This window comes from Pipistrellus hanaki (assembly GCF_964339955.1).
Source record: "Pipistrellus hanaki genome assembly, chromosome: 2".
NCBI lineage: Eukaryota > Metazoa > Chordata > Mammalia > Chiroptera > Vespertilionidae > Pipistrellus > Pipistrellus hanaki.
The window spans coordinates 155150179-155175916 of NC_140504.1; the positions used below are offsets into that span (position 1 = coordinate 155150179).

Below are 25738 nucleotides of genomic sequence, written 5' to 3' on the forward strand. Positions count from 1 at the left end.
TTTAAAGTTTGATTCCTAACACAGCCTGGGACAGATGGTAAGAAAATCTCATGGATAAGATTTTAGAACTAAAAAAGAAAAAGAAAAAGAAAAGCCATTTTTAAAATAATGGACTTTCTACATACTAAATAATTTCCTTCATTCTTATTTAGTCATGCATAATTGCTCTATGATTGTCGCTGCTATTGTTCCAAGTGGGGAGATGTTCTCAAGTGTGTAATGAAAATATGAAGCTCATTTACTTACTGTTTTTATGACATAATCCAGATTCAAAACTGGTCTATGGAGATTGACAAATATTGGTTGTGATAAATTATTACAGAGATTTTCCCTGTAAGGCTCTAACAGAAAAAATAACAAAAACTGACCAGTTCATTTTGAAAAGCTACCTTCAAAGCCAGAGCAAGCAGAAGGCAAGCGATTTTTAAAAGTAAATGTGGTTTGGGTGAAAAATGAGACATCGGTACATTTTAAAACTATAAAGTACCGACTGTTTCCCTGCTTGTTAAATTCTTTTTGGTATGAATTACACATCATTTTTTCCTTTGGATTACAGTGTTGCTAATTTTCTCCATATGTGTACGATTTGTCTTTGACCTTTAACTAATGTCCTCCAGGCAGTCCACTTACCATCCAAGAACAATGGCCCGGCATCAGTTTACACACGGAAAGCTCCATAAAAATAAATGATCCATGGCCCAAGCTACCTTAACCAGCGGAATAATAAGCTCTTTCAGCGCTATAAATTTTAGTGCCATCCATTGAAAACCGCACTGGGTCACTTGTAAATTCACAAGAACAAAATAGTAAACACACACGTCTGATGTGTTGGGCTGCCAGCGCTATATTTTGTGGGCGAGTTTGTTAGCTTAGGAAGACCTACTCAAAGGCTCACCACGAGCAGTGCATACTTAAAAGCAGTGTCTCTTTCGAATTCATGATTTCATGTGTTACAAATACATTTACTATTAAGCATCATGCATATTTAATGTCACAGCGGTCACTTCAGGGCCTGGAAAAGGCTTTATTCGCTTTATGTTTCCATTACTGAAGAGCCAACACTGAGTTCTCCCACAATTCTGTGGAGTGCAGGCAGCCCACAAGAGCTTCCAGTTTCATCTAGCAGCCCCGCGGGACTACAGTAATTGTTATGAAATCATTAATTCTACCTCAGCAGTTTCAACTGTCAGGTACATGTAACAATAATTGCAGTTAATGAAGGCTGCTCAATTTATTAAATAGAAAATGGAAGCCAGTATTTTTTTTATATGCAGCACAGAGACATATTAACATTAGTCATTTGTGTATGCCATGTTAAATATCCTACTGTCGCTTATTGGTCAGGGTATGTAGCCATGTATTTTTTTTGAAAAAACAAAAAACCTTTCTTCCTTAAAAAACAATGCAGAAAAATCCAGCTCTTTAATGGAAGAGTAATTAAAATAATTAGTGCCAAAAGCAATATTTAATAAGACTCTATGTCTATGAAAAAAAAAAAATCCAGCAGAACCAAGATTTAGTTCCTCCTTGAGATAAACAAGATTCTTTCTTGTGCCACGCTCCCCGCCCCCAACCTTTAAAAGAATATAAAAAACTCCAAAATCTTCCAGTTGTTTGAAGTATTAATGTTTTCTTCCCAAACCTTTAGTCAGTAAAACTTTTGAGTACTTAGACACAGCCTATGATTTCTTATTTTCAGTCACTCAAAGTAAACAGCATAGACATTCGCAAGAGCAAAGAGTGAAGAGTTCCTGAAAACATAAGAGGCAAAGGTATCACTTTCAGGATTCCAGAGGCATCTACTCCCAATCAGGATGCTCTGGCCACACCGAGGTCCAATGTGAACCACCACAATCAGCTTGTACCGTGGGATCTCCAAGTCCTTGACCTGGGCTTTAATAACCTAGAATTTAAAAAGAAGAAGAAGAAAAAAAAACGGTTCTCACTTAGCTGCACTGTCATAAATATTCATTGTCATAAATATAATCGATTTAATTTAAGAAAATAGCATGATCCATTGTAGATACCGTCACTAATTGTTGTCGATTAGCAACTATTAGTGACGATAACTATGATTTGCTTCAAGCTCTGTCCTCATGAGAAAGGTCATTTAGGGACAAAATGACAGCACCAGCAATAAATGTACATTTTTTCCTCAGGCGCATGAGAAAAACTGTAATCCAGAAAACAGAATTTAATGGAGTTATATTCTTTGGAAAATTTATGTTAAGATGGCTTCCCTTCAAAGAATGTTGGCAGTAGAGTCACGCCATCTTGCTCATGTCTAATTAAGAGGCCATAGATCTGGAGTCTCCTGCAATATGACTAATCATAAATGCTCATTAAAGACTTTGTTATAAAAAAGCAAACCGAGAAAATCTGATAGAGTGCCAGCACTTTCATTGATAAAAATAGAAATGAATGTACTTAAATTAATTTAAAGGTCACAAAGTCTGTGTTTGATGTCCATCAAAGCTGCCTTGGGAAAGAGAAATGATCATTAATTTTTAAAAAATCTTTTACAATAATTAAAAAAAATAAATGGGGCGGTTTTATACATTTTTTTAAAATGAGATACATGCAAATGATGCCCATAATGATTGTTTCAGACAAAGGCTCTTATACAGAGATAGAATATGACCTAATAAATATTTTAATAAAATAAAATATAAATAAGCATTTGTACCGCTACAGCAAATGAATTGCCTTCTTCAAAAAGTAGGGGGTTGTGCTCTCTGAAAATATTTTAGTTACAGTTAACTCTTTAGACAAATCGCACATTACCTCAGAAATTGTCTTAGCCATCTGTCTACAGAGCTCTGGGTCATACTGTTGTTCTTGTAGGTAGTTAGTTAACACATCTTTCAGAATTTGATTGACAATAGCCACAGGAAAATGTTTGGTAGGACCTGAAAATACAGACATAATTTCTTCCTAAGAAGTCATTTTATTTATTTGTTTATATTTATGTGTGCATGTATGTATGCATGCATTTGTTATTTTAAAAAATAGTTTATTGACTTTTTAGAGACACTGGAAAAAAGAGAGAAATATCAATATGAGAGCTTAACATCTATCAGCTGTTTCCTGCACTCCCCCTACTGGGGATCTAGCCAGCAACCTGGGCATGTGCCCTGATCACAATTGAACCGGCCACCATTGGATGCATAGAAGGATGTCCAACCAAGTGAGCCACACTGGCCTGGGCTAAGAAGTCATTTTATATCATACCCACCCACCTCACAGGCTAATTAAGAGTTCTGAAACACGGAGAGACATTTAATCTTCTGTGTGGCCTTCATTAAAGGAGAAATGGTATTCTTAGGCTTTCAGTCAAGTTCTCTGGCAGAGAATAAGACAATAGACTCCTCCATTCACAGACTACCTAAACAGTTCCCACTATTAATGACCTATGTCCAAGGCTCAACACCTCTCTCTGCTTCTGTCTACCTAATACACGGCAACGGGATGGACCGCTCTAAATCCCAGCTCGTTTTTAATTTTTGCTGTTTACTATGTTCTCAGGGCCATTCTTTTTTTTTAAACCTCAATTGTTGAAAGTGTTACAGCCCCCCTCCCCCAGTGATCTCTCCCAAACCATATGAATTCATTGGTTAATTAATCTCTTCCCCTCTCCACCTTCTCTCTGAGGTTTGATAGTTTGCTAGATGTTTCCATGTCTCTAGGTCTTAAATCCCAGATCTTACTGTGGTATTTCCCTTAGCAAGGTCTAACATTCAGCTCCCACCCTACCTGCACCTCTTCTCCCAGCATCACAGTCTCTGCACAATGCTGCTCCACCTCATGGACTTCATCTGTCTTATAAAGCTGCTTGTACATTTTCTCTTGCTCTCTCTCTCTTAATATGGAACATCCTTTCCCATCATGTTCATCTGAGAAATATCCACTAATGTGTCTCAAGGCCAGCTCAGAAGTCTTCTCCAGGTCGCCTTCTTCCTCCCTTCAGATAAAAACCATCCCTCCCTTCTCTGCACTCCCAATGCACCGGGACCCCACCACTATCTTGGCTCCTAAGGCACACCTGCCTTTCTGCCCAGTGAAATGATACGGTTGGCCAGATTTTTACCTTCTTCAGAGCCTAATACAATGCTAATAGTGTAAGAAATATTTAATTTATGATTTCTGAAATAAGACAGAATCAAATATGTAGAGCTAATAATCATGGTACAGGTCATGGCTACTTTTACTGAGCATTTTTTACACGTCAGGCACTATGATAAGAATTTCATACTTGTCACCTTATATAACCTTCCAGTAATCTCTGGGGTGAATCTTACTGTTATCTCCCTTTCACAGATGGGAAAGCGAGGTTTAAATGCATTGTGTAACTTGTCCAGAATCACACAGTGGCAGAGCTGGGATGCCCCATGTTTATCTGACTCAACTGTTCTTAACCACAGTTAGTCCATGTTCAGATAAGGAGCTTCAGATGGGTCTTCTTTTTTTATTTTTTTAAAAATTTATTTCATTGATTTTTTACAGAGAGGAAGGGAGAGGGATAGAGAACTAGAAACATTGATGAGAAACATAGATCAGCTGCCTCCTGTACACACCTCACTGGGGATGTGCCCCCAACCAAGGTACATGCCCTTGACTGGAATCGAACCCAGGACCTTTCAATCCGCAGACCGACACTCTATCCACTGAGCCAAACCGGTTTCAACCAGTTGGGTCTTCTTTACCTGGTACTCCAGGATCTTGCCTGTACCTCCTGGGAATATTAACCTCATTGTCTTTCTGTCACTCTACAATGTGTACCATGTGCCCAGGGCCTGGGCTACAGGGGCCCGATCATTGTTTGCTGAATTGATATGGATAAATGGATGAGATCAAGAATTATATCCAATTCTTCTTGAATAGTCATCAGTATCTTCTCAGTGTTTATTTTTAATGACTGTATCGGTCAGGGCCCAAGGGAACACATGGCACACTGAAGTTAAGACAATTCCAGGAGGACTTACTAAGGGAGTCCTTTGAGAGGTCTGAGCAGGATGTAGGAAATCTCAAGGAAACCACCTCTAGGTTAGTGAAAGAGAAGGTATTGCCCTCATTCTATCCCTGGCTTGAGGGATATGAGAAAGGAACTCTTCTTAGATCCTAGAAGAGGCATGTGGACAGGCTCCCTTGAGAGCAGTTATGTCCTTCTGTGGATGGATACAAACAGCCTGAGATGAACCCATGGGCAGAGTGGAGGGAAAAATATACCCAGCTCATGGTCCTTCCACCCTATGGCTTCTGAAGCAAGTTTCCCATTGGCTGAACTGAACCAGACGGTTACAGCCCATTCTTGTAGCTGAGTCAGGTCAGCCTCCTGAGGCTCAATCAATAGTATTTTTATTTTGATGATGGTATAGAAATTGTTCAATTAAATTTATATTCATGTGGGGAATGCTTCTGAACATGTAAAACAGGGACACCTGACCCAATGGGTGCGATAATTAACCCCAATCGTTAGTCAGCAGGAATCTCTGTTCCACAAGACAGAGAGAAGCAGTTACAAACCTGTGAAAGGTTGGTCTTGATTACTCCTGCTTTATGGGTCTGTAGGCAAGCTCCCGGTACCCTAGACCTCAGTGTCCCTTTCTGTGGATCTTTTCGATTTCTCCTCAAATATTCTAGTGAAATGAGGCTAATTCTGGGAATGATTCCCCCCTTTCTGTTTAAGAAATTTTAAAATGAACTGCCAGATTGGACTAAATTAAGTAGGTTACATCCTTTAGATCCATACCTCTCTCTTTCTCACTGCCTCCTACCAAGCACTATCATACATACCTTACGTTTGACCTACATCACCCACATGACACTTAACTTGGTCATGTGCTATGATGACCATATGCATGGCTGCCTTCAGAAAGTAGTAAACTCCTTCGGTGCAGAAGCCTGTCTGCCTCGTACACCTCCCTGCCATTTGGGAACAGCGTCTCTCTCTCCAAGAACTGGTCCTCTTCCTACACTGACCACGTGGTTCTTTAGGATCTCCCACTGCCTCTTTTGAGCCCAAGGCCAGGTCATGGTGGATTGGCCCAGAGGAAACACTTGCTCCAAGCCAGGCCAATTAGAGCCCCTCCTTAGAATTTTTATTTAAAACTTGATGGGGAATAGGAGAGGATCAGGCTCTTTCTGTGGCAAAGTTACGCCATGTGACCCTCAGGAGCTGCTGGAGGCCCATTTCTCACAGTGTGAAGGAATCCAGACACTGGGAGAGGAGGCGCTCACACAGTTTGATGCTGGAGAGACAGACTCCTGCGGGCACGTGAGCCTTTCTCCAGTAGCTCCTGTTGTCCAGATGGACCTATGTCTTTTCTGCACTTTGGCTATTTTTTTTTTTTTAAATAATCTCAACAACCGGATTCTATTTTGAAATAGAACAAGCTTTTCTATAGTATTGAGCTTTTCTCACCTTTGTGACTTTCCCCCTATACAGTCACAATCATTATTGCCTTGCTCAGGCAGGGATGCTGAGATGCAAAGAGAAGGAGATTGTCAGTGTTCAGCTTTTGACTTTCAAAATAAGCTCCCTGAAGCTACTTTCAGAGTCAAGGGATGTTAATGCCAAAGCTCTTTCTTTCTTTCTTTTTTCTTTTTGAGAGACTTTTTTTCTTTAGAAGGGAAACATTTTTTTTAGAAATAAAAAATCAAGGACCTGAAGTAGGTCTTATGGATAAAAATCAAAGAAAAAGGGGAAAACTTGTCCATAAAAATAGATGAGAGAATAGATAGTTATTAATTATGTGTCTCGGTTTCCCAAAATTGATATAATAATAATGACCAAATATTTTTTGTTAGGGTTAAATGAGTTGAACTTTTTAAAGTGCTTACAACAGTGCCTCCCTCTGCCCCCCACACTCATCCTTATCTAATAAAAGAGTAATATGCAAATTGACTGTCACACCAACACACAAGATGGCCACATGGTCAATGATGGATGTCCCCATGTGGACACAAGATGGCCACCACAAGATGGCCTGCAGTGGAGGGCAGTTGTGAACAATTAGGCCAGCAAGGGAGAACAGTTGGGGGAGACCAGGCCTGCAGTGGAGGGCAGGTGGGGGGGAGACAGACCTGCAGGGGAGGGCAGTTGGGGGTGACCAGGCCTGAAGGGGAGGGCAGTTGGGGGGAACAAGGCCTTCAGGGGAGGGCAGTTTGGGGAAACAGGGGCAGTAGAGGAGGGCAGTTGTGGAAGACCAGGCCTATAGGGGAGGGCAATTGAGAGCAATCAGGCTGTCAAGGGAGGGCAGTTAGGTGTTACCAGGCCAGCAGGGGAGGGCAGTTGGAGGGAACCAGGCTGCAGGGAAGGGCAGTTGGAGGGAACAAGGCCTGCAAAAGAGGATAGTTGGTGGGGGGGAGGGGGAGCAGGACTGCAGGGGATAGCAGTTGTGGGGAACAGGGGCAGCAGAGGAGGGCAGTTGGGGAGACCAGGCCAGCAGGGGAGGACAGTTGGGAGGAACAAGGCCTGAGGGGAGGTCAGTTGGGGGAGACCAGGGCAGCAGAGGAGGGCCGTTGGGAGAGACCAGGCCTATAGGGGAGGGCAATTGAGGTGACCAGGCTGGCAGGGAGGGCAGTTAGGGGTGATCAGGCTGGCAGAAGAGCAGTTAGGCATCAATCAGGCTGGCAGGGGAGTGGTTAGAGGGTGATCAGGCTGGCAGGCAGGTGAGCAGTTGGGAGCCAGGAGTCCTGGATTGTGATAGGGATGTCTGACTGCCAGTTTAGACCCAATACAGGTGGATTGGGCCTAAACTGGCAGTCAGACATCCCTCAAGGGGTCCCAGATTGGAGAGGGTGCAGGCTGGGCTAAGGGACACACACCCCTGTGCACAAATTTCATGCACTGGGCCTCTAGTTCGATATACGTTGTTGTTGTTGTTGTTGCTACCTTATTCTGAGGAAGGAAAGGGGGGGCTGGTGCAGAGAAGGCAATGAGATCAGTGAGGGTGTCAGTAGGGAAGAAGGGAGGTCTCCTCAGGGTGGGCTGAAGTCAGAGCTGAGACTCATGGGCTCTGTCCAACAACACAATCTGATGCCTGATGTTCTCACAGAAGGTGAGCTCCAATGATGTCTCTCTCTCTCTTCATCTTAAAAGTCAACTTTCCATTATGTTGGCTTCATCCTCATGCAGGCTGTCTCAATGTGCAGCAAATATGGCCACCAATGAGTCTCGTCTGATTTGCTTATCAGTCAGTGTTTTTAAAGAATCAAGTACCTCTTTAATCATTGCTCCAAAAAAGGACCATGGAGAACTCATTCCATACTTAGTAGGAAATTATATTGGATGTCATAGCAGGCTTTTCTTTTACTTGATCCAAGGTAAAGTCTTAGAGGCAGTCATCTTGAGAAGCAATAACATAATGAATGGAGAAGCAATGTAAATAAATTATTTCATTTAATTCTCATAATATCCATCTGATGTGTGGACTGTTATCCCTATTTATACAGTAGATGAAGAAACTGAGATTCAAGGATTCTAAATACCTTGCTTGAAAACCATTTATTTAGAATTTGGCAAAACTAGTATTGAAATTCAGATATATTGGATCCTATAGACTGTATTTTTTCTATATACATGTTTCAATAATTAATTAATGAGCATATGTAAATGGTATTTCATGACAAGAAATATATGTATTTATCATTCCCTTTTTTTTCATTTCATTAATTTACATTCATGTTTCATCTCACTCTTGGTAGCTGTAATTACTCAGATAAAGGGAGGGCAAACATGTTAACTATTTAAGATATGTTTAGATGATACAAATATTTTTTATAGAATGTGAAATATTAAACACAATAATGCTGGTGATTGACTGATCTCCCACCCCCACTAATCTGGTCAGTATTGCCTTTTGTAGATATGAGAAAATCTTTACCAAGGCCCACAGAGTATCTTTCATATGCAAAATAAATCCAGAAAAAAATAGAAGTAGAAATATGTTTTTGATTTTTAATAAAATGGCTAGTTGAATGCTTAAAAATTGTCAAGCACAAAAGAATAATTATAGGAGAATAATTCACACAAGTTTTGTAAGAATATGTGGGAAATATTATACATATTAAGGTATTTGGAAAATTTCTTTTCTATCCTCTTTTTTAAAAAGTTAAATTTATTGGGGTGACATGTAAGTTTCAGGTGTGGATTTCTATTCTATGTTACCAGATCTGTATATTGCACTGTGTGCCCACCAACAAAACCATATTTTGTCACCATATTTTAGGCTAATTTTCTAACTTGGTTCAACATCCAATACTTCTAAAACTGATAAGACAATTTAGCCCATTTATTTGAATAAATAAGTCATAAAAATAATATGTCCTAGGAAGGAGAAACAGATGGCTTTATATTTTAGTTCCTTTATCTTGTTGAAATCGGACCCAAACCCTGTTGAAATATGAACCCCAAATCATAGGCATGGAATGGCAAAGATCTTGTAGCTACTAGTGGGTGAAAACCTAACCTAAACTTAGCTTGCCTAACTAAAAAGCCCCAGAGTACTTTGGACTTAGGATTCAAACGATGACGTTGGGATGTAAATTCTCTCTTGGTTTTAGGCTTCCTGTGAGGTCAAGAGAGCAAAAGCTGCCACAGCTTCTACATTCTTTAAGGCTTCAGGGCCCGGTCTGCTTCTTCAACAGCCAAACATTTTCTGAATCGAATATCAAGGCTTTGATTGACTTGGCCAATCAAAGGGTCTATGTATGCATCCCAGAATCAGTCACTAGTAATCTCTGAGGCTAGGATCAGCTTCAGCAGAATGTTAGGGACCCAAAGTGGTAATGATGACTCCCCCCAAAAAACTGGGTAAGGTTACGAGAAGAAGTGTAAAAGTGCATTGGGGGGCAGGCATATTCATTGTCTACCACAGCATGATGAAAATACCAGTAGACTGACTAATTATGGAGCCTTGTAATCCATGTAGTCTTGGGGATTACTTGTAGAAACCCAGCTACAAGGCTTAATGGGATGTGGGGATGGTCTATAATTTTCACGAGGTTAACTGGCACAGATGGAACTGCTCTGGCCCAGAGGGTCTTTCTTTGGTCATTGGTAAGTCTCTGCGGAATTTCTATATAGCAGTAATTATATATGGATCCAGATAATAGTGGGCAGGGACGCATTGAGAGAAAACAAATAGGCCTACAAGGAAACATGAATGGGAAAAGATATTCACTGTGGACTCCCCTGGGAGTTCAGGGGCAGGTGCAAAGATCTTTGTTTTCAAAGATCTAAAACCTCAGTGTGCAGGGATAAACATCTCTGTCAGCAGGGGACCCAGCATCATTTGCCTTTGACTTAAAGGCTTTTCCCCCCCACCTATCAACAGCATTGGTTGGTTTTGTTGGATAAAACTTTAATGCATAGCTCTTTTATTTCATGTTTTACATATACACTTCATTTCAAGTAGATATAAAATAACTCCACAAGATAATCCCCCCAAGTACTCAATGGACTTCTGACTTCAGTCAGACCCAGTATTCAGCAGTGCTGCCCAGTGAATTGCTTGGTGTTGAGGAACCACTGGCAAAAGAAAGCAGACCCTCCAGAAGGGTTGTAAGTGGTTCTGCATGAGCACCAGCAGACCCCCAGATGGGGTGAAGAGATCCAGCCCTGACCTGTCTCCACACAGGTGACCCTTCCAAATCCCAGATCTCTTTAAGATGAGTCTCCCCCAATCCCATTCCTTTCCATTACTCCAGTCCTGTGGTCGGCAAACTGTGGCTCACGAGCCACATGGGGCTCTTTGGCCCCTTGAGTGTGGCTCTTCCACAAAATACCTGGGCGAATCTATTTTGAAGAGGTGGTGATAGAAGATATTCAAGTTTAAAAAATGTGGCTCTCAAAAGAAATTTCAATTGTTGTACTGTTGATATTTGGCTCTGCTGACTAATGAGTTTGCGGACCCCGGTCCCAGTCCTACCTCTTCCCGTGGAGGGGAGGGGAGCTGACCAGGACTCAGGTAGCCTGAATCAGCTGTGAATCGTTTGGGGTTGAGGAGCCTGCCAGCCTCAGGCCTTGGGAGTGAGGGGGCATTCCCTGAGATTCCTGGTTAGGAAAAGCTTGTCCCTTGTCTTGCCAAGTTGCACTCTGTCCAGCTATCTACATGGAGCCACACTGCTCCCCAGGGAGAAACCTGGCCCCCCACATGAAGAACTGCAGCCTTTTGTCCTGCAGAGATGGAGTTGTGGAGAACTCTTTGTAAGGAATTAAAGTTTGGGGTGATGACACTCAAAGAAAAGAAAAGGAAAGGAAAGAAGAGAAATTACAGCAGCATCCATCACTCAATTATGATTCCTTACATTGTACTAGCGTTGAAGATAATGCCAGTTATCAAATATTAGTTTAAGTAAACTTCACGGAATCAGAAGTTTAACACAGAAGAGAGTGATAAAATAACACACCCAGCTGATAGGTGTTTTCCATCTGAACGGTGAGGTGAGAGGCAGCGTCATGCTGGCTAGGTTCATCCACGTACGACACAGAACTCACGCAGCTAGGAGAAAGAAGAAAACCGATGTCAGTGGTTATTACAACGATAATAACAAAGCACAATACTGCTTTCTGCAAAAATACCACAAAAGTAAAATTTCCTCTAAAAAGTCTAAGCAAGTCCCAGGTAAATACCCCGGTGGCACATTTAAAGCCCAAAACATTTGAGAGATGGAAACTTTAAGGTATAAGAAGATTGTGATTGAATTCACTAGTAATCGAAGCCCAGTGCGGTGCCCAGGCATCTGATTCTTGAAAAAGTGTTCGTGGTGGGTCTGTCTGTGCATCTCCACCCCAGGTGCACAGGCTCCCCTCAAGGTGGACAAAGCTCACAAAAGGGGCTGGAGATATATGGAAAACAACACGTTGGGAAACAAGTCTATGTGTACATAGGGGGTTATAAAGAATGCACGGTTGTATGTACCTCACAAATCCCGTTAGTAGAAAAAAAGAAAAGCGAAAAACTCATCTACATGGTGAGAAAAACCACAATTCACCCAAATGATGGTAAATCAATAAGCATCAATCACCCTTTTCAAAGCTCAGAAAGGGTTTAGGCTCGGTTACCAAGGCAATATAAGCTTCACCAGGTGCTGAACAGGAGGCCTAATCCAGAGAAGCCCCTAAGGTCCCCCAGGCACGACTGAATTCAGCCCAATTCAGAGGAAATCCAACTGCCACGAAGGGCAGGCTCAGAATGCGCCACCCCAGTTCTCTCCACCTGTGAGAATGGAGGTTAAGCCAGATGTCATTTCAAAGGAGATTATATAATGTGTGTGTGTGTGTGTGTGTGTGTGTGTGTGTGTTTTCAGAGTGACCCCTTTGATAAGCAGGCTGTGTTTTTGCTTTAAATATAAAAAAAGAGGTATTTATCCTTAATTGTTGGAATTTCTTCTTTTCTTCCACGAGGAGTTTAAAATACTTAGTTCTCAGCTATTTGGAATTAGTGAGCTTCTTGCAAAGTGATATTGTAAGAACATCATGGATGACCTATTTTTTTTTTATAATCCTTAATTGCAATACATTTACACAATAAATTAAGGTTTATCAAGAAGGTGATGCAAGAAATTGTGGCTGTTTTTCACGATGGCTTTCTGGATTAGTGACTGAGTGCTCATTCTTGTAACACCTGCTGTCCCCAATTTTTTGCTCCCTTTGAAGTAGCAACCAGCCTGTTTGGCTCCGTTGGCTGCAGGTGCTGTGGGCAGCACCGGAGGAGACTGCTTCTGCTTAACGTTGCATAAGCCCCTCGATTCTAAGATAAGCCAGCCTGTCCCAGTATAATAAATGCTACTTTTAACTTGCAAAACATTTCCTAGAATGACCTTATCTTACCTTCAGAATGCTCTTTTAAATTAGTAAAGGAGTATTATATACTCATTTCAGAGTTACAGGGAACAATGCAAAAGGCTTGCTTTTCACGTAGAAAAGGAGGATGTATTTTAAATATCCTATGAGACAAAGTCTCACATATGATTGTACCTGACAGAATAAATATAGGGGTAATGACTACCTGGAAAATTAGTGACTGCCAATAACACATAAACATAAGAAGGTATTAATAGAATCCCTATTTCTTTTCTACTGAATACTATACTAAGAACTCATAGAAAGAGAAGTAGAGATGGTACAAAACTCAGACTTGCAAAAGTTAGAAGTCTAAGACAAGAAAGCAAATAAGGATTTTGACAAACAGTCCTCATTATTGTTTGCGATCGGCATGCTACTTACAAACTGATGTTCTGGGCAGTTTAATATTTTCAGAATGAAATGGGTATCACAGGGAGCCTAGAAACCTCACTGGCTGAAGATTCTGTACAAATGGAAAGTTTTGCGGTGACCTTTTTGATGAATGGAGATAATATTGTCACAGGCACCTCTCACTGTCACCAGAGCGGTGTTATGGGACAGCCCTCTGAGTCACCAGGAGAGGGTTGTCCCCAACTCGATCCTTGACTTCTCATCTGAATGAATTTATACGAGAGACCTTGACTGCCTTGTGAAAAGCCAATTTATCAAAGCAATTAAAGCCCGCACCTTTATTGAAAAAGCAAAGCAAGTAAGCAAACCTATACATCTGGCTTATGAAGAGCTCTAAGCTAACCTGAAGAGCAAGTTGGGTGAGGGTTTGAGGCATTATATATCCTCCTATCTATAGGTTTCAAAATCCTGCTGCTGAATATTTTGGCATAGATCTAGTCTCAACGTCCTATTTTTACTTTGCTGTGACCTTCCAGAATTCATGAGAAGCACCTGCTAACATTATCTTGCCAAGCCTTGAGACTGCTGGCTCCTCTGCTTAGGGCTGTGGTCAGAGCCACATGCAGCTCTTTGGCCCCTTGAGTGTGGCTCTTCCACAAAATACCACGGCCTGGGCAATTCTATTTTGAAGAAGTGTCATTAGAAGAAGTTTAAAAAATTTGTCTCTCAAAAGAAATTTCAATCGTTGTACTGTTGATATTTGGCTCTGTTGACTAATGAGTTTGCCAACCACTGGGAGTAAAACTTCCCCTTTTTCTTTTACCCTCCCCCCCAACCCCTCCCCCTTTCCCTATTCTTTCACAAGGGAGGTTTTTAACCATTTGCTCTCAGGTGTCTTGTTAGTTACAAGCTGGCTGCAAACTGCCCACACTCTTTGGCCTTGTTTTAACTTTCCTATCTCAGTTTCCCTATTCCTCCTTCCCTGGAATCCTGTAACAATTTCATTCAGTGTCTTTTTATTCCCACAGTCATCATCTGTATGATCATCGCATAGTCATTGTAAAAAGTTGTAAAAAGTTCAAAGTGTAGGAAAGTATAAAGGACAAAGTAAAATTACACAAAAAAGTACTAACCACAGTGGTTATCTAACCATTGTTAACGTTAAAAGAAATATTTTCAGATGTGATCTTACAAATGTGAGTCCATGATCAATGTTGAGTTGCTTTTCCCCTCTCAGAAATGTATCATGAATAATTTTCTATGTCAATGAATAGCAGTCTACATGAATAGTTTAAACACCAAGAGTGTATTTAACATATAAACATACTACATTTTTTAACTGTTTATTCTTTAAGTCATTTAGGTTGTGTCCGTTATTCTATTATTATAAAGAAAACTGTAATGATCATTGTGGCTGGGACTGCCCTTTGCTTTCCAAGGTTGTTCTCTCTTCCTTGGTCACAGAACCTTAAATTTGTAGAAATGTTTCTCTCTAAATTAAAGACACATTTTGGACTTCTTTGGTGCCATGTGGCTTGTGATGTAAGTGAAAGCTTTGGGTGGAAACTCTTAAAGAGCTTTCTTAAAAGAACTAATTCAACCAAGAGGAGCCTGCATGTGCCCTCCTTGATGACTGGAATATGGGTCTGATGGCAAGAGCTCAGCAGGTATCTTGGTCTTGAGATGACCTTATAGATTATGGATCAGAAAAATAATGTCTAGATCCCTGAAATGCTCCCCTCCATACTTCTTATGTAAGAGAACAATATATTTCTGTTTTGTTTAAGCCACTGTTTTTATTTTTTATTTTTTAAAATATATTTTATTGATTTTATACAGAGAGGAAGGGAGAGAGAGAGTTAGAAACATCGATGAGAGTCATCGATCAGCTGCCTCTTGCACACCCCCTACTGGGGATATGCCCGCAACCAAGGTACATGCCCTTGACCGGAATCGAAACCGGGACCCTTCAGTCCCCAAGCCGATGCTCTATCCATTGAGCCAAACCGTTTTCGGCTAAGCCACTGTTTTTAAAATTATTATTATAAAAACTAGAGGCCAGTGTATGAAATTCATGCACGGGGGGGGGGGGGGGGGGGGGCGCGGTCGGTAGGTGGATCCTCTCAGCCTGACCTGCACCTTCTCCAATCTGGGAGCACTCAGGGGATGTCCTACTGATGGCTTAGGCCTGCTCCCTGTGGTTCACTGCTCTCTGTGGACCTGCCTGCTCCACGCTGCCACAGGCCCTGCTGTCTGCTCTCTGCAGGGGCCTGCTTGCCCTTTGCCACAGCAAGGGCTAAAAGGACTTAGGCGGGGCTGAGGGAACTGGGCAGCGCTATATTGTGACTATGGGCACCGCCATCTTTGTGATGGAGTGATGGTCGATTTGCATATTCCATCTTTATAATATAGGATTAGAGCTATAATTGATTCAAATTCTGATACAGAATTTGTTTATTGGAATTGGGATGCTGCAAATTATAGAGCACAAAACTTGGAGTTAGTTTTGTAGAGGAGACAGGGCTTTGGGGAGTGAGGTTTCAGATATTTTGCTGGAAATCCAGTATCCCGTATCATGCAGAGGGAAAATATTTAATTAGTCTATCAATTTATGTACCTTGGATAGGCTGACTATTTATAAACCAAGGCTATAATTTCATGAATAATTTGAGGAAAATTATACTTAAAAATGTTTATGGTATTTTTGGAACCGAAACTTGACAGTTCCAATACTAGAATAAGATGAGTTGAAAAAAGAAAGAGAGAAGAATAAGTTGAAAAGAAAAAATAGAAAGAAAAAAAAGATATTTCTTGAAAAAAGACAAAATATTAAAAATGCTTGCAATCTGGGCAACTGACATTAAACTAGAACATGAACTCAGTAAATTTTTAGATAAAAAAGAAATCCTATATTTGAAAGTTGAGTATAACCAATATTAAATCAGAATATTGATTTAGACAAACATATATACTAGAGGCCCGGTGCACAGAATTTGTGCATGTGGCGGGGGAGGTCCCCTCAGCCCAGCCTGCACCCTCTCCAATCCGGGAACCCTCAGGAGATGTCCAACTGCCGGTTTAGTCTTAATTGGGCTAAACCAGCAGTTGGACATCCCTCTCACAATCCGGGACCACTGGCTCCTAACTGTTCACGTGCCTTCTTGCCTGATCATCCCCAACTGCCCTTTCCCCCCATCCCCCCTCTGGCCTGGTCACTCCACACAGCCTGTTTCATTGTCCATTTGGTTGTTTCGGATGCAATGGTAACTTAGACTTTTACATATAGATTCTTTTTATTTATTTATTTATTTTTAGAGAGAGAAAGAGATCGGGGGAGAGAGAGAGAGAGAGAGAGAGAGAGAGAGAGAGAGAGAGAGAGAGAGGAAACATCAATTTGTTGTTCCATCTATTTATGTATTCATTGGTTGATTCTTGTATGAGCTCTGACTGGGGATCGAACCCACAACCTTGGCATGTTAGGAAAACACTCTAATCAACTGAGCTACCCGGCCAGGAGCAAACATGTTTTCTATTGATAAACAGCTTTACTCAAGCCCTTGGAAAATTTTATAGATAAAAACGTGAGATGCTTGAAGAGAAAACTTATTTTAATTACCAATTCTGCATACACAGCACAATATATTTATTGAGTATATGTCACAACATTGCAAGTGGATGAATTTTAGTTGTCTATGACCAGACTTTCCCTAGTGTATCACAGTAACTCTTCTAGAGTCATTGCAAAGGGAATGCCATAGTTGATCTTGTTATTTTATTTTATTTTATTTTATTTTATTTTATTTATTATTATTTTTTAAAATATATTTTATTGATTTTTTACAGAGAGAAGGAGAGAGGGATAGAGGGCTAGAAACGTCGATGAGAGAGAAACATTGACCAGCTGCCTCCTGCACACCCCCTACCGGGGATGTGCCTGCAACCAATGTACATGCCCTTGACCGGAATCGAACCTGGGACCTTTCAGTCCGCAGACCGACGCTCTACCACTGAGCCAAACCAGTTTCGGCTTGTTATTTATTTTAAATTAAAAAATTTTTATTGTGGAAAGTATTACATATAGTCCCTACTTCTCACACTGGCCTCTTCTAACCCTCCTCCCCAGGCCCTCTCCATTCTGACAATAGGGTGATTTTGTTTTTTTACTAGTAAATGTAAAAAATGTTCTTGCTGTTTATGCTTACCATCAGCTTCTTGGCATTAATGGAGAAAAAATTTCAATTGGCAAAATATATACAAGGCAGATGTAAAGTTTTAAAAAGAAAGGTAGATTACCAGTAAATCTCATGTAAACTTGTGAAAACACTGAACAAATCAACAAAATTCTAGAGAGAGGAGTAAAAATTTGTAATCCAATGCAAATTTCAGTTAATACTTGGAATCACATGTACTGTTGCTGAGGGTAGACCTGAAATTAACCTGGATGCAGAAATAGCTGCATAAAATGGCCCAGAGTGACAAAAGTCACCCTTTGATATTGTACACGTGAGTTCGAAACTTCCCATGCGAACTAACCCAGCAGCCAGTGTTCTGATTACTCAGAAAAGGGGCAAAAAATTTGAAAATAAACAGCTAAGGAGTTGGAATACATTTATTCTTCCATGAAATTCAGTTTCACTGAAAACATCTTACAAATTTGCTTGCTGGCCATTCCTTGAATTACACAGAATAAGTGCAAGGCGTGTCTTACTGTTTTGGCTGTTAGAGATAGAAACAATTATTTCAATTAAATCTCACTAGCCACACATACCACGTAATTTTCATTGAGAAGTCATTCCCAGACAGTTCACTGCCATTATCACTTAGATATTTTGAAAAGGTAGTAAGAGATAATAATTGAATGCATGTAAAGCCATTAATTTAGTAGATTAAGAAGGTCGGAATATCATTTTTTCTGTTACCATAAATATCTGGAAATACCATATTTTGAAGTGATGTGCTGCCTCCTAGTGGGGATATTTCAGAGCGCACAGAGAAAAGGAGGGCTCCAGGGAATATAAATTTGCATTCCCTACCCCCCCATTCATCTTTCAACAAATGTGCCTCTCCCAGAATGCGGGGGCGAAGTGGGAAGTCCTTGCAGTACAAAGAAAGTCCCTGTGCTTGAGAAGGAAGAAAGAGAAAACAAGATAAAATATGCATCGTTAAACACTTACCTGGGAACTTTCTACCTCAAAGCTTCTATGGATAATTTTATGCAGAGTAATCTTACAGAAAAAGCATGTCTACTCCTTCCCTGTCAGTAGGAAGTATACGTTGCCTGATAAGGTAATTTAGTTTTATGGCCATTTAATTCATAGCAAGTTTGGTATTTTTGAAGTGCAAAATACACAGTAGCTGCAGTGGAGGGAGCAAAGATGAGGCCAAGTGAGGCGCGTTGCGGGTGGGCGGGGCACACGATTCAGCCCATTGCAAATACCAATACTTTGACGATGTCTCTAAATGCTGGAGTCAGGGAAGCACCTGGCAGTTGTGATAATTTGTCAAGCGCACCCTAAGCCTCAGTTTCCTCGATGTATGGGCATAATGGCACAAGCCTATTTTTTCTAGATGCTGTTGGATTGCTTCACTGACAGCACTGGCTTTATCAGTTTTTATTCTTAGGTTTTGCTATTCAGATTGGGGTGAAATGGTATCTTGTTTTAATTTGCATTTTCCTAATTCCAAGGTGAGTTCAGCCATCTCTCAAATTCTGCTTGTGAGCATCTCTTCATGTTCTGTTTAGCCATCTGAGCTTTGCTTTTGTAAACTGCTATTTATCTCACATGACTATTTTTAAAGTGGTTTTCCTTTTTTATTGTTAAGGCCCATGATTAAAAAACACGTATCTTCCACCGGCTTATTAACTGTGCCTATTGTATTCTGTGTTGAACAGAAATGGTAAGTTTTTTTGTAGTTCTACTTATCAAGGTGTCTTTTTGTTTTGTTTTTTACTTTATGGTTTTGGGTTTTTTTGTGTGTAGGGATCTTATTTAAGAAATCTTTTCCTAAGGAACATGTAGAACACAGAGACATTCTCCTATACTTTCTTCTACTAATTTTAAAGCTTTCCACACCAGGGTTCCATCAGTGGTTGAGTGTTGACCTATGTGAACCAGGAGATCACGGTTCGATTCCCAGTTAGGGCACACGCAAGGTTTGCAGGCTCGATCCCCAGTGTGGGGCGTGTAGGGGGTGGCCAATTGATGATTCTCTCTCATTTTTGATGTTTCTCTCTCTCTCTCCCTCTCCATTCCTCTCTGAAATCAGTTAAAATATATATATATATATATATATATATATATATATATATATATATATATATATATATATATTTTAAAAATCCAGCTTTATTTTCTTCCATATAATGAATCTTTCCTACCAGATTATGAACCAATAAAGCAGGGATTATTCCTGGGTGGTCTACCACCTCCCCTAGTGCCTGGAATGTGCTCCATGGTTAATAAATATATATTTTAAATGAAGTAATGAATATGGTTTTTCCTATTTTTTGCAGAAAAAAAAATTTACCAGGTGGTGTTTAGTTTACTTGAAAAAAAAAAAAATGAGCTTCTCCAGAGTCGAACCTTACAGTGAGTCACCTGTACATGCCTAACGAGGCACAATCATCCACACGGAGCAGAAGCTCAATGAACCTGAATAAATGAATAAGCGGAGGAATGGGATGGTGTGTTAGATGCTCCAGAGGCTTCCGGCGAAGAGCTGTGGGATCCATACTCAAAGCTCTCACAACCTGACATCACTGTAATTTTGATTTGGGGCAAAAGAGAGACTCTCATCACCAACGTGAGGCCTGGCCTACTAGTTGAACCAGCAGACTCAGGGATCATAAGCCTGGATATCACGTCACATGATCCTGGGACAGTAACCTAACCTCGGGTTTCAATTTCCATTTTAAGGACGTGAGAGCAGCACATCTGTTCAAATACTGTTTGCGGTTGCCAAAGGCTGAATTTCCAACAAGAAGAACGTCATTGTAAATACCTGCTCTTACCCCTGGATGGGAAACAAGGGTCCGGTGAATGAAGAGTTCATTTATGCAAGTCACACATAGATAGCCACTTTGCAGGAAATAAGAATACTTGACCCCAAGCAAAAGCCCATTTTGCCACTTCCTAATTCTGTAGCTTCGGAGGCTCAGCTTCTTGAAGCATCTGCTTCTTCATTCGTAAACTGGAGATGATAAATAGCATCTGTCTTGGAGAGCAGGGGTTGGCACACATTTCTGTAAAATTCCATAGAGCAAATTTTTTTTTAATTTTCATTTTTTGCTTTGTGGGACTTGTGATTTCCATTGCAACTACTCAACTCTGTAGTTCCAGTGGGAAAGCAGCCAGAGGCAATACATATAATACATAGAGTCATGGGTATGTTCCAATGAAAAGTTATTTATGAATACTGAAATTTGGGTTTCTGATAATTTTCAAGTGACAAAAATATTACTCTCCTTTTGATTTTTTAAAGCCATGTAATAACCATACTTAACTAGGGCCATACAAAAACAGGTGGCAGGTTGAACTTCGTCCTTAGGCCATAGTTTGCCACTGTCTGTGATAGACCTATGAGACTTCAGTGAGGTTATAGTGAGGGCTCAACAAGTGTCAGCCATTATCACCCTTACTGCTATTAATCGCGGAAGTGAAACACAAAGTATGATGACAACTCTGTAGGTGCATAGGACGAAATGTGATGTGTTAACACTTAGGATATTGAGATAGTAAGATCCAGAATAAAAAGTTTCTTTTTTTAAAAAAAAGAAAGCATAAAATTACATTAGAATTAAAACATAATTTCAATAAATACACACAACCCTAAAAACTGTTAACAATAATTATATTGACTATATATTCTATTGATTTATTATTATTTTTTAAGAGAGAGTGGAGAGAATGGGAAAGACAGAGAGAGAGAGAGATGGATGTGAGAGAAACACATCGATTGGTTGCAACCAAAGTATGTGCAGGGAGAAGCCTGCAACTGAGGTATGTGTCCTTGACTGGGATCAAAACCAGGTTCCTTCCGCCCACAGGCTGACACTCTACCTACTGGGCTATACATTCTATCATTCTTTCACAATTCAGAGGGCTCTTTGGATGTTCATTATGCCCAGGGATCAATGCTAGGCACTGGTTACCACTGTATAAGACTGTAGACAAAAAATCCAAGACTGCAGGTTTAAATCTATGCAGATCTTATAGCACACCTAAGATCCTGCTTTCCTAGTAGCTCTACATTCTACTCCTCTGTGCTCTTCTTATCTGTGTGTTTATTGTTATAAACACAAATGAGGCCACAACCTAATGAGTGAGATAAACAAACAAACAAACAACAAACGAACATGCCAAATACAGTACCATGTTCAAGAGGAAAGCAGCGGGAACAGAAAGGAAGAGTGTCTAACACAGTCTGGAAGTGAAAGTGGTCGTAGTTGGACTGTTAGAGAGAGCTTCCTAGAGAGAGAGAGAGAAAGATGGAGATGGAGATAAATTCTGAAGGAGGAGGAGAAGGAAGCCAGAGTGTAAGAAGAATATTCCTGATAAGGGAACCCCACGGGAAAGGAACATAAGGCAATGGCTGGAAGGAAGACAGAGCACTGAGGGGATTATAAGTATGGGAGCTGAGTATGGCTGGAGCATAGACAATAGCAGGATAGTTGAGAAGATGGTGCTAGAGAAGTGGACAAGGGTCTGTCCTTTCCTTTTTGTGTGCCAAAAGAATTTTTAAAACAAGCAATATCTGACTATTTAGTCAGGGAACTGACTTATTTTCCCCTGGATTGTCAAATTAAAAATAACAAAACAGTCAACACAATAACCATCTGGTGTGAATGAATAAAAATTAAACCTATTTTGGTCAGATCAGCAAAAACCTATTTTTTGGTGTGCTGAAGAATTTTAATAATTAGTTTATGTGTACCTGAGATGAAAAAGGTTGAAAATCACTGTCATATGCCCTACTCATGATCTAGGACTGTATCCTAGTCATTAAATCATCACTCCACTTGTAAGCTGCAGTTATTTCACTGTAAAATGATAAAAATGATGTCCCCCTGTAGGGTTAATGCTGGGGGGAAGAAAAGAGACAGTGTATTAGGTCCACAATATACTTCAGGATATATACTTTATACTACTGAAATTGATCTATTAAAATTGGTTTGAAATAACTTTCAAATGAAAGGTGTATGCTGTTCCATAAAGCACTGCAATTTCAAAACGATGTCTGCATTTCATAGCCTCGAAGCCTTCAGAATTTTTCTACGAGCTGATGGTGGATTTCATGAAGGGAATCACCATGCAGTCTAGTCTAAGACAGGGATGAAGACAATGAAATTACGCAGGAGTTAGAGGTGGGGAGGTAGGAGAAAGAAGGAGGAGAAGGAAGCCAGAGTGTAAGAAGAACGCCTCCTAAAGGGCTCTGACTGCAAGGCTCTTCAAGAAAAAGTGTAGATAGAGGATCATTCTGAATGTTTTGTTTGAGAGTTCAAATTCCTACTTCAAAATATATCAAAACAATTATCACTTAAATGTATTTGTTAGTGAGAAATCGATTCTAATGTGTTGATAAAACTATTTTTTATTTGTGTTGCTTAGTTTGTGTTTATACTTCAATAAAAAGAGTGACCTCTAATTCTTCAAATGTGGCCATGCTCTGCTTCTCTATGACTTCCTAATTTGCTTTGAAAGGAAAGAGGTAAATGAAGTATGTAAATAGGGATAACAGTTTAGTCTTTGGATGAAGAAAGTTTTTTTTATTTTTTTTTTATTTTTATGAATCATGGGAATGTGATTTATGTCAGATTATAATAAATATTTTCTTGAAAAAAGTTGAATTGAACCTAACAATTATTTAAAAATACATAGTTGAAAGAACTCTTATGAACTCTTATACATAAATATCGGAAATAGCAGCCCAAATGGCTAGGGTCAGAAGCAAAAGTAACAGAGGTTAATTATTCTCTCAGCTTAACTTCTGTCATGCTAAGATTGCTATTCCTTTGTATTTCTTATCTGTAAAAGAGAGACTGTGCTTGAAATCCACAAATATCCAGGATTGGAAAGTGTTATCTTATTTATTTGTTAAATCTTTATTGTTGAAAGTATTACATATGTCTCCCTTTTCCCCCCAATTGGCCCCTTCTAGACTGCCCCATCCTGTCCCCCTCCCCACTCTCCGCCCCCTGCCCCAGGCCTTCATCATCTTAATGGGTCATGCATATATGCATGAAAGTTTAGAAAGTAGAATCCTATATAATAAAAGCCTAATATGCTAAGTGTCCATTCATCTAGTGGGCCAGTCAACCAATCAAAGCATAATATGCTAATGACATGCTAAGACAGCTGAACTGTTTCCTATGATGTGCACTGACCATCAGGAGGCAAACGCTTCTACCAGCAGGTGGGCTTGATGCTGGGGTTTGGTGGGTCAGGACTGAGCGAGTTGGGCCAGACACACTCTGGAGCCCTCCCTTGGTCCTTCCCTGGCTGGCCAACCTCCCACATCCTTCCCCGGCCCTGACTGTGCACCCGTGGGGTCCCTCGGCCTGGCCTGTGCCCTTTCGCAAGCACACGAATTTTGTGCACCAGGCATCTAGTTTTAAATAAGTGCATTGAAACATTCTGAGAGTAGAAAGATTTGGTTTCAGAATTCTAATGTAAATCTATCCCAGCTCTTATGGTCTCTGTTCCATAGGACACACTAGCTCCTGTTTCTCAACCACAAGGATTAATTACTGTACCACATCCTTCCATTCTGTGAGATGGTTAAGAAAGAGAGGCTGTCATATGAGTTAATTGACCTCTGCACTGAATAATTTGTTTTGTTTTCTTCCCAATGGCAGTCAAATAGAAATGCCATAAAAATATAAAAAATTGATTTATCTCTTTAGGAGACAAAATACAATATTCAATAAGAGCCAAAATAATAAAAAGTACTTAGTACCCTTTGACCCACTGATTCTATTTCTGGGAAGAAAGCAACAGAAGCATTACACAGTAGAAAAGAAAAACAATGGAAACGAAGTGCCCAATAGCTGGGGAATGGTTAGCTCACCCAGAATTATAAACTGGCAAAGTATTATACAGCCATGTATAAGGACACAAACAATGGTTGTGAAAATATGTTACAAAATTTGTATAAAATGATGCTAAATGCATTGCATATGTATATATTGATTGCAAAAGTGCTTAAACTATGAATTTATATAATGTTGAAGGTGGAAATTTATGAGACATGTAGGAAGTATCTGGTCTACATTGTATATGGTGTTCTTTTGAGCAGGTTATTTTTTGGGGTAGTGTTTGAAATAGTAAAAAAATGCTTTTTAAAAATATGCCTCCCAAGGATGACCTGAACCTTGTACTTGTCCATTTTCTTTTTTTACTTCCCAAAGGAAATGTTTTCTTTTCTCCTGATAAACATTATGAACCTTTTATTCAGTCATTGAACGTAAGATATGAGACCTTCAGTTACTCACTCTTTGAGGCGCCCATGATGTTCCTTCCACTGGGACTCATGGCTGCTTAGAGAAGACACATTCCCCTCTTTCTTCAGTGAATGAGCCCTTCCGTCTTTAGCAGTGTCTGCCATCATCAGAACCTATGGAAGAAAACTCCTGTCAAAACAGCAGGCGAAAGATCTGACACCATTTTTAGTATAACTCAGATATTCATTCTCAATACAGTACACAGATACTTTTTCTACCATTTTTGAACAGAGAAGTGGAGTAGTGAGTGATTTTTAATGTATGGTGTTATTCTGGTCAGTTCAATGGATAACATTTATTTATGCAGTTGTATACTTACTCCACATAAGCAGATATTAAACTGCAGCACATTGCTGAACTACAGCAGAGGCTAAGGTCACTGAGAAAAGATAGCCATGCGTAGAAGAAAAGATAGTATCCCATCCTAGAAAGCAATATTTTTTATTGATCCCATTTATTTATTTTGTTGTTGTTGTGTTTTTAAAAATATATATTTATTGATTTTTTTTTTTTTAACAGAGAGGAAGGGAGAGTTAGAAACATTAATGAGAGAGAAACATCAATCAGTTGCCTTCTACATACCCCCAACTGGGGATGTGTCCACAACCAAGGTACATGCCGTTGACTGGTATTGAACCTGGGACCCTGGAGACCACAGGCTGATGCTCTCCACTGAGCCAAACTAGTTAGGGCTGTTGTTGTTTTTAAATCGTTATTGTTGAGAGTGTTACAGATGTTGCCCTGTCCCTCCCAGTGCCACTCCTCCACCCGCTCCCCACCCCACCCCATGCCTTCACTACCTTATTGTCAGTGTCCATGGGTGATGCATACATGCATCTAAGTTCTTTGGTTAATCTATTCTTACCCTCCCTCCCCCCTTCCCTCTGAGATAGGTCAGTGTATTCCACGTTCTCATGCCTCTGGGCCTATTTTATTCATCAATTTATTTTGTTCATTATATTTCTTGCTTGTTTATTTTGATTTTTAGATTCAATTGTTGATAGGTGCGTATTTATTGCCATTTTATTGTTCATATC

General features: G+C 40.1%; 1 protein-coding gene across 2 annotated transcripts in view; it reads right to left on the reverse strand.

The window, feature by feature from the left end:
• Positions 1 to 1265: 1265 nt before the first annotated feature.
• The window catches only part of DYNLT5 (dynein light chain Tctex-type family member 5), a 26108-nt gene continuing 1635 nt past the window's right edge, over positions 1266 to 25738 (reverse strand). Inside the window, exons 2-5 of one of the 2 annotated variants that reach the window (XM_084871389.1) lie at positions 24693 to 24814; positions 11413 to 11504; positions 2785 to 2909; positions 1266 to 1903 (exon numbers count right to left, since the gene is read on the reverse strand). In XM_084871389.1, coding sequence (XP_084727515.1) covers positions 1700 to 1903; positions 2785 to 2909; positions 11413 to 11504; positions 24693 to 24808 — 537 coding nt within the window. In that variant the 5' untranslated portion in view covers positions 24809 to 24814 and the 3' untranslated portion in view covers positions 1266 to 1699. Of the gene's footprint in view, positions 1904 to 2784; positions 2910 to 11412; positions 11505 to 13231; positions 13427 to 24692; positions 24815 to 25738 lie in introns of those variants that run through there. The other variant, XM_084871390.1, reaches the window with a different exon arrangement.